Here is a 16,070-nt window from a genome sequence, read left to right as displayed (position 1 = left end):
ACACACACACTGACCCCTGCACTATACTGAAGGTACCCACACACACTCTGACCCCTGCACTATACTGAAGGTACACACACACAAACTGACCCCTGCACTATACTGAAGGTACCCACACACACACACTGACCCCTGCACTATACTGAAGGTACACACACACACACTGACCCCTGCACTATACTGAAGTTACCCACACACACACACACACACTGACCCCTGCACTATACTGAAGGTACACACACACACACACACTGACCCCTGCACTATACTGAAGGTACACACACACACATTCTGACCCCTGCACTATACTGAAGGTACCCACACACACACTCTGACCCCTGCACTATACTGAAGTTACCCACACACACACACACACACACACACTGACCCCTGCACTATACTGAAGGTACACACACACACTGACCCCTGCACTATACTGAAGGTACACACACACACACTGACCCCTGCAATATACTGAAGGTACACACACACATTCTGACCCCTGCACTATACTGAAGGTACCCACACACACACTGACCCCTGCACTATACTGAAGATACCCACACACACACTCTGACCCGTGCACTATACTGAAGGTACACAGACACACACTGACCCCTGCACTATACTGAAAGTACCCACACACACACTCTGACCCCTGCACTATACTGAAGGTACACACACACACTCTGACCCCTGCACTATACTGAAGGTACACACACACACTCTGACTCCGGCACTATACTGAAGGTACACGCACACACACACACACTCTGACCCCTGCACTATACTGAAGGTACACACACACACACACACACACTCTGACCCCTGCACTATACTGAAGGTATCCACACACACTCTGACCCCTGCACTATACTGAAGGTATCCACACACACTCTGACCCCTGCACTATACTGAAGGTACACACACACACAATCTGACCCCTGCACTATACTGAAGGTACCCACACACACACTGACCCCTGCACTATACTGAAGATACCCACACACACACTCTGACCCGTGCACTATACTGAAGGTACACAGACACACACTGACCCCTGCACTATACTGAAAGTACCCACACACACACTCTGACCCCTGCACTATACTGAAGGTACACACACCCACTCTGACCCCTGCACTATACTGAAGGTACACACACACACTCTGACTCCGGCACTATACTGAAGGTACACACACACACACACACTCTGACCCCTGCACTATACTGAAGGTACACACACACACACACACACACACACACTCTGACCCCTGCACTATACTGAAGGTACCCACACACACACACTGACCCCTGCACTATGCTGAAGGTACCCACACACACACACTGACCCCTGCACTATACTGAAGGTACACACACACACACACACACACACACTGACCCCTGCACTATACTGAAGGTACCCACACACACTCTGACCCCTGCACTATACTGAAGGTACCCACACACACACTGACCCCTGCACTATACTGAAGGTACACACACACACAAACTGGCCCCTGCACTATACTGAAGGTACCCACACACACACACTGACCCCTGCACTATACTGAAGGTACCCACACACACACAAACTGACCCCTGCACTATACTGAAGGTACCCACACACAAACTGACCCCTGCACTATACTGAAGGTACACACACACACTCTGATCCCTGCACTATACTGAAGGTACACACACACACACACTGACGCCTGCACTATACTGAAGGTACCCACACACACACTGACCCCTGCACTATACTGAAGGTACCCACACACACAAACTGACCCCTGCACTATACTGAAGTTACCCACACACACACACACACACACTGACCCCTGCACTATACTGAAGTTACCCACACACACACACACACACTGACCCCTGCACTATACTGAAGGTACCCACACACACACACACACACTGACCCCTGCACTATACTGAAGGTACCCACACACACACACTGACCCCTGCACTATACTGAAGTTACCCACACACACACACACACACACTGACCCCTGCACTATACTGAAGGTACCCACACACACACACTGACCCCTGCACTATACTGAAGGTACCCCCACACACACACTGACCCCTGCACTATACTGAAGGTACCCACACAGACAATCTGACCCCTGCACTATCCTGAAGGTACACACACACACACTGACCCCTGCACTATACTGAAGGTACCCACACACACACACTGACCCCTGCACTATACTGAAGGTACACACACACACACACACACACACACTGACCCCTGCACTATACTGAAGGTACACACACACACACACACTGACCCCTGCCCTATACTGAAGGTACACACACACACATTCTGACCCCTGCACTATACTGAAGGTACCCACACACACACACACACACACACTGACCCCTGCACTATACTGAAGGTACACACACACACTGACCCCTGCACTATACTGAAGGTACCCACACACACACTGACCACTGCACTATACTGAAGATACCCACACACACACTCTGACCCGTGCACTATACTGAAGGTACACAGACACACACTGACCCCTACACTATACTGAAAGTACCCACACACACACTCTGACCCCTGAACTATACTGAAGGTACCCACACACACACACTGACCCCTGCACTATACTGAAGGTACACACACACACTCTGACCCGTGCACTATACTGAAGGTACACAGACACACACTGACCCCTGCACTATACTGAAAGTACCCACACACACTCTGACTCCGGCACTATACTGAAGGTACACACACACACACACTCACACTCTGACCCCTGCACTATACTGAAGGTACCCACACACACACACTGACCCCTGCACTATACTGAAGGTACCCACACACACACACTGACCCCTGCACTATACTGAAGGTACCCACACACACACTGACCCCTGCACTATACTGAAGGTACCCACACACACACACTGACCCCTACACTATACTGAAGGAACACACACACACACACACACACACTGACCCCTGCACTATACTGAAGGTACCCACACACACTCTGACCCCTGCACTATACTGAAGGTACACACACACAAACTGACCCCTGCACTATACTGAAGGTACCCACACACACACACTGACCCCTGCACTATACTGAAGGTACACACACACACACTGACCCCTGCACTATACTGAAGTTACCCACACACACACACACACACTGACCCCTGCACTATACTGAAGGTACACACACACACACACACTGACCCCTGCACTATACTGAAGGTACACACACACACATTCTGACCCCTGCACTATACTGAAGGTACCCACACACACACTCTGACCCCTGCACTATACTGAAGTTACCCACACACACACACACACACACACACTGACCCCTGCACTATACTGAAGGTACACACACACACTGACCCCTGCACTATACTGAAGGTACACACACACACACTGACCCCTGCACTATACTGAAGGTACACACACACATTCTGACCCCTGCACTATACTGAAGGTACCCACACACACACTGACCCCTGCACTATACTGAAGATACCCACACACACACTCTGACCCGTGCACTATACTGAAGGTACACAGACACACACTGACCCCTGCACTATACTGAAAGTACCCACACACACACTCTGACCCCTGCACTATACTGAAGGTACACACACACACTCTGACCCCTGCACTATACTGAAGGTACACACACACACTCTGACTCCGGCACTATACTGAAGGTACACGCACACACACACACACTCTGACCCCTGCACTATACTGAAGGTACACACACACACACACACTCTGACCCCTGCACTATACTGAAGGTATCCACACACACTCTGACCCCTGCACTATACTGAAGGTATCCACACACACTCTGACCCCTGCACTATACTGAAGGTACACACACACACACTCTGACCCCTGCACTATACTGAAGGTACCCACACACACACTGACCCCTGCACTATACTGAAGATACCCACACACACACTCTGACCCGTGCACTATACTGAAGGTACACAGACACACACTGACCCCTGCACTATACTGAAAGTACCCACACACACACTCTGACCCCTGCACTATACTGAAGGTACACACACCCACTCTGACCCCTGCACTATACTGAAGGTACACACACACACTCTGACTCCGGCACTATACTGAAGGTACACACACACACACACACTCTGACCCCTGCACTATACTGAAGGTACACACACACACACACACACACACACACTCTGACCCCTGCACTATACTGAAGGTACCCACACACACACACTGACCCCTGCACTATGCTGAAGGTACCCACACACACACACTGACCCCTGCACTATACTGAAGGTACACACACACACACACACACACACTGACCCCTGCACTATACTGAAGGTACCCACACACACTCTGACCCCTGCACTATACTGAAGGTACCCACACACACACTGACCCCTGCACTATACTGAAGGTACACACACACAAACTGACCCCTGCACTATACTGAAGGTACCCACACACACACACTGACCCCTGCACTATACTGAAGGTACACACACACACACTGACCCCTGCACTATACTGAAGTTACCCACACACACACACACACACACTGACCCCTGCACTATACTGAAGGTACACACACACACACACACTGACCCCTGCACTATACTGAAGTTACACACACACACATTCTGACCCCTGCACTATACTGAAGATACCCACACACACACTCTGACCCCTGCACTATACTGAAGGTACCCACACACACACTGACCCCTGCACTATACTGAAGATACCCACACACACACTCTGACCCGTGCACTATACTGAAGGTACACAGACACACACTGACCCCTGCACTATACTGAAAGTACCCACACACACACTCTTACCCCTGCACTATACTGAAGGTACACACACACACTCTGACCCCTGCACTATACTGAAGGTACACACACACACTCTGACTCCGGCACTATACTGAAGGTACACACACACACACACACTCTGACCCCTGCACTATACTGAAGGTACACACACACACACACACACACACTCTGACCCCTGCACTATACTGAAGGTACCCACACACACACACACTGACCCCTGCACTATACTGAAGGTACACACACACACACACACACTCTGACCCCTGCACTATACTGAAGGTACACACACACACACACACACACTGACCCCTGCACTATACTGAAAGTATCCACACACACTGACCCCTGCACTATACTGAAGGTACCCACACACACACACTCTGACCCCTGCACTATACTGAAGGTACCCACACACACACACACACTCTGACCCCTGCACTATACTGAAGGTACCCACACACACACAAACTGACCCCTGCACTATACTGAAGGTACCCACACACACACACTCTGACCCCTGCACTATACTGAAGGTACCCACACACACACTGACCCCTGCACTATACTGAAGGTACACACACACACACTGACCCCTGCACTATACTGAAGGTACACACACACACATTCTGACCCCTGCACTATACTGAAGGTACCCACACACACACTCTGACCCCTGCACTATACTGAAGTTACCCACACACACACACACACACACACACTGACCCCTGCACTATACTGAAGGTACACACACACACTGACCCCTGCACTATACTGAAGGTACACACACACACACTGACCCCTGCACTATACTGAAGGTACACACACACATTCTGACCCCTGCACTATACTGAAGGTACCCACACACACACTGACCCATGCACTATACTGAAGATACCCACACACACACTCTGACCCGTGCACTATACTGAAGGTACACAGACACACACTGACCCCTGCACTATACTGAAAGTACCCACACACACACTCTGACCCCTGCACTATACTGAAGGTACACACACACACTCTGACCCCTGCACTATACTGAAGGTACACACACACACTCTGACTCCGGCACTATACTGAAGGTACACGCACACACACACACACTCTGACCCCTGCACTATACTGAAGGTACACACACACACACACACACACTCTGACCCCTGCACTATACTGAAGGTATCCACACACACTCTGACCCCTGCACTATACTGAAGGTATCCACACACACTCTGACCCCTGCACTATACTGAAGGTACAAACACACACTCTGACCCCTGCACTATACTGAAGGTACCCACACACACACTGACCCCTGCACTATACTGAAGATACCCACACACACACTCTGACCCGTGCACTATACTGAAGGTACACAGACACACACTGACCCCTGCACTATACTGAAAGTACCCACACACACACTCTGACCCCTGCACTATACTGAAGGTACACACACCCACTCTGACCCCTGCACTATACTGAAGGTACACACACACACTCTGACTCCGGCACTATACTGAAGGTACACACACACACACACACTCTGACCCCTGCACTATACTGAAGGTACACACACACACACACACACTCTGACCCCTGCACTATACTGAAGGTACCCACACACACACACTGACCCCTGCACTATGCTGAAGGTACCCACACACACACACTGACCCCTGCACTATACTGAAGGTACACACACACACACACACACACACTGACCCCTGCACTATACTGAAGGTACCCACACACACTCTGACCCCTGCACTATACTGAAGGTACCCACACACACACTGACCCCTGCACTATACTGAAGGTACACACACACAAACTGACCCCTGCACTATACTGAAGGTACCCACACACACACACTGACCCCTGCACTATACTGAAGGTACACACACACACACTGACCCCTGCACTATACTGAAGTTACCCACACACACACACACACACTGACCCCTGCACTATACTGAAGGTACACACACACACACACACTGACCCCTGCACTATACTGAAGTTACACACACACACATTCTGACCCCTGCACTATACTGAAGATACCCACACACACACACACACACACTGACCCCTGCACTATACTGAAGGTACACACACACACACACACTGACCCCTGCACTATACTGAAGTTACACACACACACATTCTGACCCCTGCACTATACTGAAGATACCCACACACACACTCTGACCCCTGCACTATACTGAAGGTACACACACACACACACACTCTGACCCCTGCACTATACTGAAGGTACACACACACACACACACACACACTCTGACCCCTGCACTATACTGAAGGTACCCACACACACACACACTGACCCCTGCACTATACTGAAGGTACACACACACACACACACACTCTGACCCCTGCACTATACTGAAGGTACACACACACACACACACACACTGACCCCTGCACTATACTGAAAGTATCCACACACACTGACCCCTGCACTATACTGAAGGTACCCACACACACACACTCTGACCCCTGCACTATACTGAAGGTACCCACACACACACACACACTCTGACCCCTGCACTATACTGAAGGTACCCACACACACACAAACTGACCCCTGCACTATACTGAAGGTACCCACACACACACACTCTGACCCCTGCACTATACTGAAGGTACCCACACACACACTGACCCCTGCACTATACTGAAGGTACACACACACAAACTGACCCCTGCACTATACTGAAGGTACCCACACACACAAACTGACCCCTGCACTATACTGAAGGTACACACACACACACTGACCCCTGCACTATACTGAAGTTACCCACACACACACACACACACACTGACCCCTGCACTATACTGAAGGTACACACACACACACACACACTCTGACCCCTGCACTATACTGAAGGTACACACACACACACACACACTGACCCCTGCACTATACTGAAAGTATCCACACACACTGACCCCTGCACTATACTGAAGGTACCCACACACACACACTCTGACCCCTGCACTATACTGAAGGTACCCACACACACACACTCTGACCCCTGCACTATACTGAAGGTACCCACACACACACACTCTGACCCCTGCACTATACTGAAGGTACCCACACACACACAAACTGACCCCTGCACTATACTGAAGGTACCCACACACACACACTCTGACCCCTGCACTATACTGAAGGTACCCACACACACACACTCTGACCCCTGCACTATACTGAAGGTACCCACACACACACAAACTGACCCCTGCACTATACTGAAGGTACCCACACACACACACTCTGACCCCTGCACTATACTGAAGGTACCCACACACACACTGACCCCTGCACTATACTGAAGGTACACACACACAAACTGACCCCTGCACTATACTGAAGGTACCCACACACACACACTGACCCCTGCACTATACTGAAGGTACACACACACACACTGACCCCTGCACTATACTGAAGTTACCCACACACACACACACACACTGACCCCTGCACTATACTGAAGGTACACACACACACACACACTGACCCCTGCACTAGACTGAAGGTACACACACACACATTCTGACCCCTGCACTATACTGAAGGTACCCACACACACACTCTGACCCCTGCACTATACTGAAGTTACCCACACACACACACACACACACTGACCCCTGCACTATACTGAAGATACACACACACACTGACCCCTGCACTATACTGAAGGTACACACACACACACTGACCCCTGCACTATACTGAAGGTACACACACACACACTCTGACCCCTGCAATATACTGAAGGTACCCACGCACACACTGACCCCTGCACTATACTGAAGATACCCACACACACACTCTGACCCGTGCACTATACTGAAGGTACACACACACACACTGACCCCTGCACTATACTGAAAGTACCCACACACACACTCTGACCCCTGCACTATACTGAAGGTACACACACACACTCTGACCCCTGCACTATACTGAAGGTACACACACACACTCTGACTCCGGCACTATACTGAAGGTACACACACACACACACACTCTGACCCCTGCACTATACTGAAGGTACACACACACACACACACACTCTGACCCCTGCACTATACTGAAGGTACACACACACACACACACTCTGACCCCTGCACTATACTGAAGGTATCCACACACACTCTGACCCCTGCACTATACTGAAGGTACCCACACACACACACACTGACCCCTGCACTATACTGAAGGTACACACACACACACACACACTCTGACCCCTGCACTATACTGAAGGTACACACACACACACACACACACACTGACCCCTGCACTATACTGAAAGTATTCACACACACTGACCCCTGCACTATACTGAAGGTACACACACACACACACACACACTGACCCCTGCACTATACTGAAGGTACCCACACACACACACTCTGACCCCTGCACTATACTGAAGGTACCCACACACACACACTCTGACCCCTGCACTATACTGAAGGTACCCACACACACACACTCTGACCCCTGCACTATACTGAAGGTACCCACACACACACACTCTGACCCCTGCACTATACTGAAGGTACCCACACACACACACACTGACCCCTGCACTATACTGAAGGTACACACAAACACACACACACACTCTGACCCCTGCACTATACTGAAGGTACACACACACACTCTGACCCCTGCACTATACTGAAGGTACACACACACACACACACACTGACCCCTGCAATATACTGAAGGTACCCACACACACACACACTGACCCATGCAATATACTGAAGGTACACACACACACACACACACACACACACTCTGACCCCTGCACTATACTGAAGGTACCCACACACACACACACTCTGACCCCTGCACTATACTGAAGGTACCCACACACACACACACTGACCCCTGCACTATACTGAAAGTATCCACACACACTGACCCCTGCACTATACTGAAGGTACACACAAACACACACACACACTCTGACCCCTGCACTATACTGAAGGTACACACACACACACACACACACACACACACACACACACACACACACACACACACACTCTGACCCCTGCACTATACTGAAGGTACCCACACACACACACTCTGACCCCTGCACTATACTGAAGGTACCCACACACACACACTCTGACCCCTGCACTATACTGAAGGTACCCACACACACTCTGACCCCTGCACTATACTGAAGGTACCCACACACACACATGTACGCTTGCTGACCCCTGTTTAAGGTACACACCTATACATGCTAATCCCTGTACTAACATAACAGACAGACATGGGCTCAGAATACTGTGTTATACACACTGTAAAGAAGCATGGATAGTCTGGTTACCCACAGCACGATCCACCCATGTTATTTCCACAGGCTAAACCCCTTCATCCCCTCTCATCTGCCTTTCTTGTTATGATTGACAGCTGGAGGAGGGCAAGCTCTGGTTCCAGCTGGACTGTGGGAACAGCCCTGGTATGCTGGGTATTTCTGGGAGGCCCATTAACGATGGGAACTGGCACACGGTGACTCTGGAGCTCAACCGTAACTTCACCAGTCTGTCTCTGGACGACAGCTATGTGGAGAGGAGGAGAGGACCACCAAGCTTCCAGCCACTAGGGGCAGATGGGTCTATCTACTTTGGAGCACAGGTGGGCGTTCTGTGGAGGGGGGGTGTGTGTGTGTGTGTGTGTGTGTGTGTGTGTGTGTGTGTGTGTGTGTGTGTGTGTGTGTGTGTGTGTGTGTGTGTGTGTGTGTGTGTGTGTGTGTGTGTGTGTGTGTGTGTGTGTGTGTGTGTGTGTGTGTGTGTGTGTGTGTGTGTGTGTGTGTGTGTGTGTGTGTGTGTGGTTTTTTTTAGGGACCAGAAGTCCTTACAAGGATAGTAAAACAAGGAAAATTGGTGCCATTTTGCTGGTCCTCACAAGGAAAAAGGCTATTTTAGGGTTAGGGGTTACAATTAGGGTTATGGTTAGAAGTAGGGTTAGGTTCGGGTTTTTGGGTTACGGGTTATGGAAAATAGGATTTTGAATGTGAATCAATTGTTTGGTCCCCACAAGGATAGTAAAGCAAGCATGTATGGGTGTGTGACAGATTCTTTCAGAGTGGGGGGGTTGTTGTGAGTTCGGGACACTAATATGTTTGTTTGGGCGTGGCTGTGTGTGTTTTGCATGTGCGAGCGTAATGGATTAGTATGTGTGAGTATAGTGTTTCTCTATAATGCTCTTACCAATTTAATCTATTCAGAGTGAGGAACACAACACAAGGTAAGACGCTGGCTTGGAAACTGAATAGGATGCTCTGGATAGGAGTCCTGCATAGGATGCTCTGGATAGGAGTTCTGCATAGGATGCTCTGGACAGGAGTTCTGCATAGGATGCTTTGGATAGGAGTCCTGCATAGGATGCTCTGGATAGGAGCTGCATAGGATGCTCTGGATAGGAGTCCTGCATAGGATGCTCTGGATAGGAGTTCTGCATAGGATGCTCTGGATAGGAGTCCTGCATAGGATGCTCTGGATAGGAGTTCTGCATAGGATGCTCTGGATAGGAGCTCTGGATAGGAGTTCTGCATAGGAAGCTCTGGATAGGAGTTCTGCATAGGATGCTCTGGATAGGAGTTCTGCATAGGATGCTCTGGATAGGAGTTCTGCATAGGATGCTCTGGATAGGAGTCCTGCATAGGATGCTCTGGATAGGAGTCCTGCATAGGATGCTCTGGATAGGAGTTCTGCATAGGATGCTCTGGATAGGAGTTCTGCATAGGATGCTCTGGATAGGAGCTCTGCATAGGATGCTCTGGATAGGAGCTCTGCATAGGATGCTCTGGATAGGTGCTCTGCATAGGAAGCTCTAGATAGGGAGCTCTGCATAGGATGCTCTGGATAGGAGCTCTGCATAGGAAGCTCTAGATAGGGAGCTCTGTATAGGAAGCTCTGGATAGGAGCTCTGCATAGGAAGCTCTAGATAAGGAGCTCTGCATAGGAAGCTCTAGATAGGGAGCTCTGTATAGGAAGCTCTGGATAGGAGCTCTGCATAGGAAGCTCTAGATAGGAGCTCTGCATAGGAAGCTCTAGATAAGGAGCTCTGCATAGGAAGCTCTAGATAGGGAGCTCTGTATGGGAAGCTCTGTATAGGAAGCTCTGAATAGGAGCTCTGCATAGGAAGCTCTAGATAGGGAGCTCTGTATAGGGAGCTCTATATATGAAGCTCTGAATAGGAGCTCTGCATAGGAAGCTCTGGATAGGAAGCTCTGTATAGGAATCTCTGAATAGGAAGCTCTGAATAGGAGCTCTGCATAGGGAGCTCTAGATAGGGAGCTCTAGATAGGGAGCTCTGTATAGGCAGCGCTGGATAGGAAGCTCTGTATAGGAAGCTCTGTATAGGAAGCTCTGAATAGGAGCTCTGCATAGGAAGCTCTAGATAGGGAGCTCTGGATAGGGAGCTCTGGATAGGAAGCTCTGACGGGGAGCTCTGTATCGGAAGCTCTGAATAGGAGCTCTGCATAGGAAGCTCTGGATAGGAAGCTCTGTATAGGAAGCTCTGTATAGGAGATCTGCATAAGGAGCTATGCATAGGAAGCTCTGCATAGAAAGCTCTAGATAGGAGCTGTGCATTGGAAGCTCTGGATAGGGAGCTCTGTATAGGAAGCCCTGGATAGGACACTCTGGATAGGAGCTCTGCATAGAAATCTCTGGACAGGGAGCTCTGTATAGGAAGCTCTGGATAGGACACTCTGGATAGGAGCTCTGCATAGACATCTCTGGACAGGGAGCTCTGTATAGGAAGCTCTGTATAGGAAGCTCTGGATAGGAAACTCTGGATAAGAAGCTCTGAGGAATACAGCCTGTGTGTGTATTTATGAATGTACTGTATTTAGGGAATGTGAAGATCAGAATCTTAGTCTTTTATTATTATTTTTTATTTCACCTTCATTTAACCAGGTAAACTAGTTGAGAACAAGTTCTATATTTCACCTTCATTTAACCAGGTAAACTAGTTGAGAACAAGTTCTATATTTCACCTTTATTTAACCAGGTAAACTAGTTGAGAACAAGTTCTATATTTCACCTTTATTTAGCCAGGTAAACTAGTTGAGAACAAGTTCTCATTTACAACTGTGACCTGGCCAAGTTAAAGCAAAGCAGTGTGACACAAACAACAACACAGAGTTACACATGGAATAAACAAGCGTACAGTCAATAACACAATAGAAAAAAAAGAAAGTCTATATACAGTGTGTGCAAATGGCATGAGGAGGTAAGGCAATAAATAGGCCATAGTAACGAAGTAATTACAATTTAGCAGATTAACACGGGAGTGATAAATGAGCAGATGATGATGTGCAAGTAGTGAAACTGGTGTTGGCTTTGGGGATGACCAGTGAGATATACCTGTTGGAGCGCGTGCTATGAGTGGGTGATGTTATGGTGACCAGTGAGCTGAGATAAGGCGGAGCTTTACCTAGCATAGACTTATAGATGACCTGGAGCCAGTGGGTCTGGCGACAATTATGTAGCGAGGGCCAGCCAACTAGAGCATACAGGTCGCAGTGGTAGGTGGTAAAGGGGCTTTGGTGACAAAACGGATGGCACTGTGATAGACTGCATCCAGTTTGCTGAGTAGAGTATTGGAAGCTATTTTGTAGATGACATCGCCAAAGTCGAGGATCGGTAGGATAGCCAGTTTTACTAGGGTAAGTTTGGCGGCGTGAGTGAAGGAGGCTTTGTTGCGAAATAGAAAGCCGATTCTATATTTGATTTTGGAGTAGAGATATTTGATATGAGTCTGGAAGGAGAGTTTACAGTCTAGCCAGACACCTAGGTATTTGTAGTTGTCCACGTATTCTAGGTCAGAACCGTCCAGAGTAGTGATGCTAGTCGGGCAGGCGTGTCACGATCGTCGTTGGAAGCATACTCGGACCAAAGCGCAGCGTGATCTGGATTCCACATATTTATTGAAGTGAAACGCACAAAAAAAACAAAGAGCAAACGACATGTGAAGCTATGGAGTGTTCACAGACAACTAAACATAAACAAGATCCCACAAAACACAGTGGGGAAAAGGCTGCCTAAATATGATCCCCAATCAGATACAACGATAAACAGCTGCATCTGATTGGGAACCATACCAAGCCAACATAGAAAAAAACAAACCAGATTACCCACCCTAGTCACACCGCGACCTAACCAACATAGCGAATAAAAAGGCTCTCTATGGTCAGGGCGTGACAGGGCGGGTGCGGGCAGCGACTGGTTGAAAAGCATGCATTTGGTTTTACTAGCGCTTAAGAGCAGTTGGAGGCCACGGAAGGAGTGTTGTATGGCATTGAAGCTCGTTTGGAGGTTAGTTAACACAGTGCCAAAGAAGGGCCAGATGTATACAGAATGGTGTCGTCTGCATGGACGTGGATCAGGGAATCACCCGCAGCGAGAGCGACATCGTTGATATATACATTATGTTGTTATATTATGTTGTTGTCTGAACATTGCTTGCTCCATACTCAGAAAACAACATGAAGAAGCTAGGTATTCTGGTTTGAAATTATAGTTTTGTGTGCTATACCTATTCATATACAGTACAATATTTGTTTGTTTGTTTGTATACATAAATCCGATGTGTCACTCATGTCTCTCCTCTCCCCCCAGGTCCAGCCTCCTAACTCTCGCAGCCTGACAGACAAGAAGGGTCCTCGGGTGACGGATGGTTTCCAGGGCTGCCTGGACTCTGTGATGCTCAACAACAACGAGCTGCCCCTGCAGAACAAGAGGAGTCGCTATGCTGAGGTGGTGGGCCTGACAGAGCTGAAGCTGGGCTGTGTTCTCTACCCCGATGCCTGCCTGAAACAACCCTGCCTCCATGGCGCTACCTGCAACAGCCTGCCCTCCGGTGGTGAGTCTGGTGAACTGCAAGATGGACATGGATGTGGTCGGGACATTGTAATGGCTGAAATTGAATAAATGGAACAGAGTCAAACATGGTTTCCATATGTTTGTTGTGTTTGATACTGTTCCATTTATTCCAATCCAGCCATTAAAATAAACCCGTCCTCCTATTGGTGATCACACCAGCCTCCTCTGGTGCACGTGTGAAACAAACAGCCTGGGTTGGAACAAAAGCCTGCACCACTCTGTAGCTCTCGAGGACAGAGATTATTGGTGACCTTTAGTGTCCATAATACACATACTGATAGGAAGATTTCCTGATTGATTGTTTGATTGATTAGCGTTTAGCACCAGGGTGATGGATGGTGATCTGTGCCAGCCTGTGCCCCTGAGCCAGCCGGCAGACTATAACCGCTCCAGAAATCTGGATCTCCCCTCAACGTTATTCTATTATTAATCCATAATTAACTCCTAATTAAACTGTCCTTGACCCACTGTTTTTCCCAAAGGTGTGATTGTGAAATAGCCTTCTTGTCAGTTTCTCCCTAGGAGAGGTGGGTGTGGAGTCAGGCGCAGGAGAGAGTGAATTGCAAGAAAGGGCGTTTTATTTAGAAGTCCAAAGAACAGGAACAGGACCATAACAGTAGCCACAAAACAACAGGAACGTAGTCCCGAAAAAACACCTGTTCAACAGAACAAACCAAAACGCAACCCAAACAAAATGACAGCTACACGAACAATCCCGCACAAACCCAAGTGGGTAGGGCGAGATTATATACCCCACTAATAACTATACACAGGTGCACAACAAGACAGACAAAACCAAACGAAAAAGCAAAGGGATCGGTGGCAGCTAGTAGACCGGCGACGACGACTGCCGAGCGCCACCCGAACAGGGAGAGGAACCACCTTCGGTGGAAGTCGTGACAGTACCCTCCCATGACGCGCGGCTCCCGCAGGGCGCCGACGCCGGCCTCGAGGACGACCCGGAGGACGATGCGCAGGGCGATCTGGATGGAGGCGGTGGAACTCACCCAACAGAGATGGGTCCAAGATGTCTCCCACCGGCACCCAGCACCTCTCCTCCGGACCGTACCCCTCCCAATCCACGAGGTACTGCAGGCCCCTCACCCGACGCCTAGAGTCCAGGATGGAACGTACAGTGTACGCCGGGCCCCCCTCGATGTCCAGAGGGGGCGGGCGGACCTCCCGCACCTCAACGTCCTGCAGTGGACCAG

General features: G+C 49.4%; 1 protein-coding gene across 7 annotated transcripts in view; it reads left to right on the top strand.

The window, feature by feature from the left end:
* The window catches only part of LOC129831784 (protocadherin Fat 3-like), a 393,104-nt gene that overhangs the window by 342,148 nt on the left and 34,886 nt on the right, over positions 1-16,070 (top strand). For all 7 annotated transcript variants that reach the window (XM_055895235.1, XM_055895232.1, XM_055895234.1 and 4 more), the window contains 2 exons: positions 10,379-10,603; positions 14,596-14,839. In XM_055895235.1, the coding sequence (XP_055751210.1) occupies positions 10,379-10,603; positions 14,596-14,839 (469 nt within the window). The remainder of the gene's footprint in view (positions 1-10,378; positions 10,604-14,595; positions 14,840-16,070) is intronic.

Source organism: Salvelinus fontinalis, chromosome 33, assembly GCF_029448725.1.
Source record: "Salvelinus fontinalis isolate EN_2023a chromosome 33, ASM2944872v1, whole genome shotgun sequence".
Taxonomy (NCBI): Eukaryota; Metazoa; Chordata; class Actinopteri; order Salmoniformes; family Salmonidae; genus Salvelinus; species Salvelinus fontinalis.
Note: the sequence above shows the minus strand (reverse complement) of the source record. Positions and strands in the feature narration are given on the sequence as shown.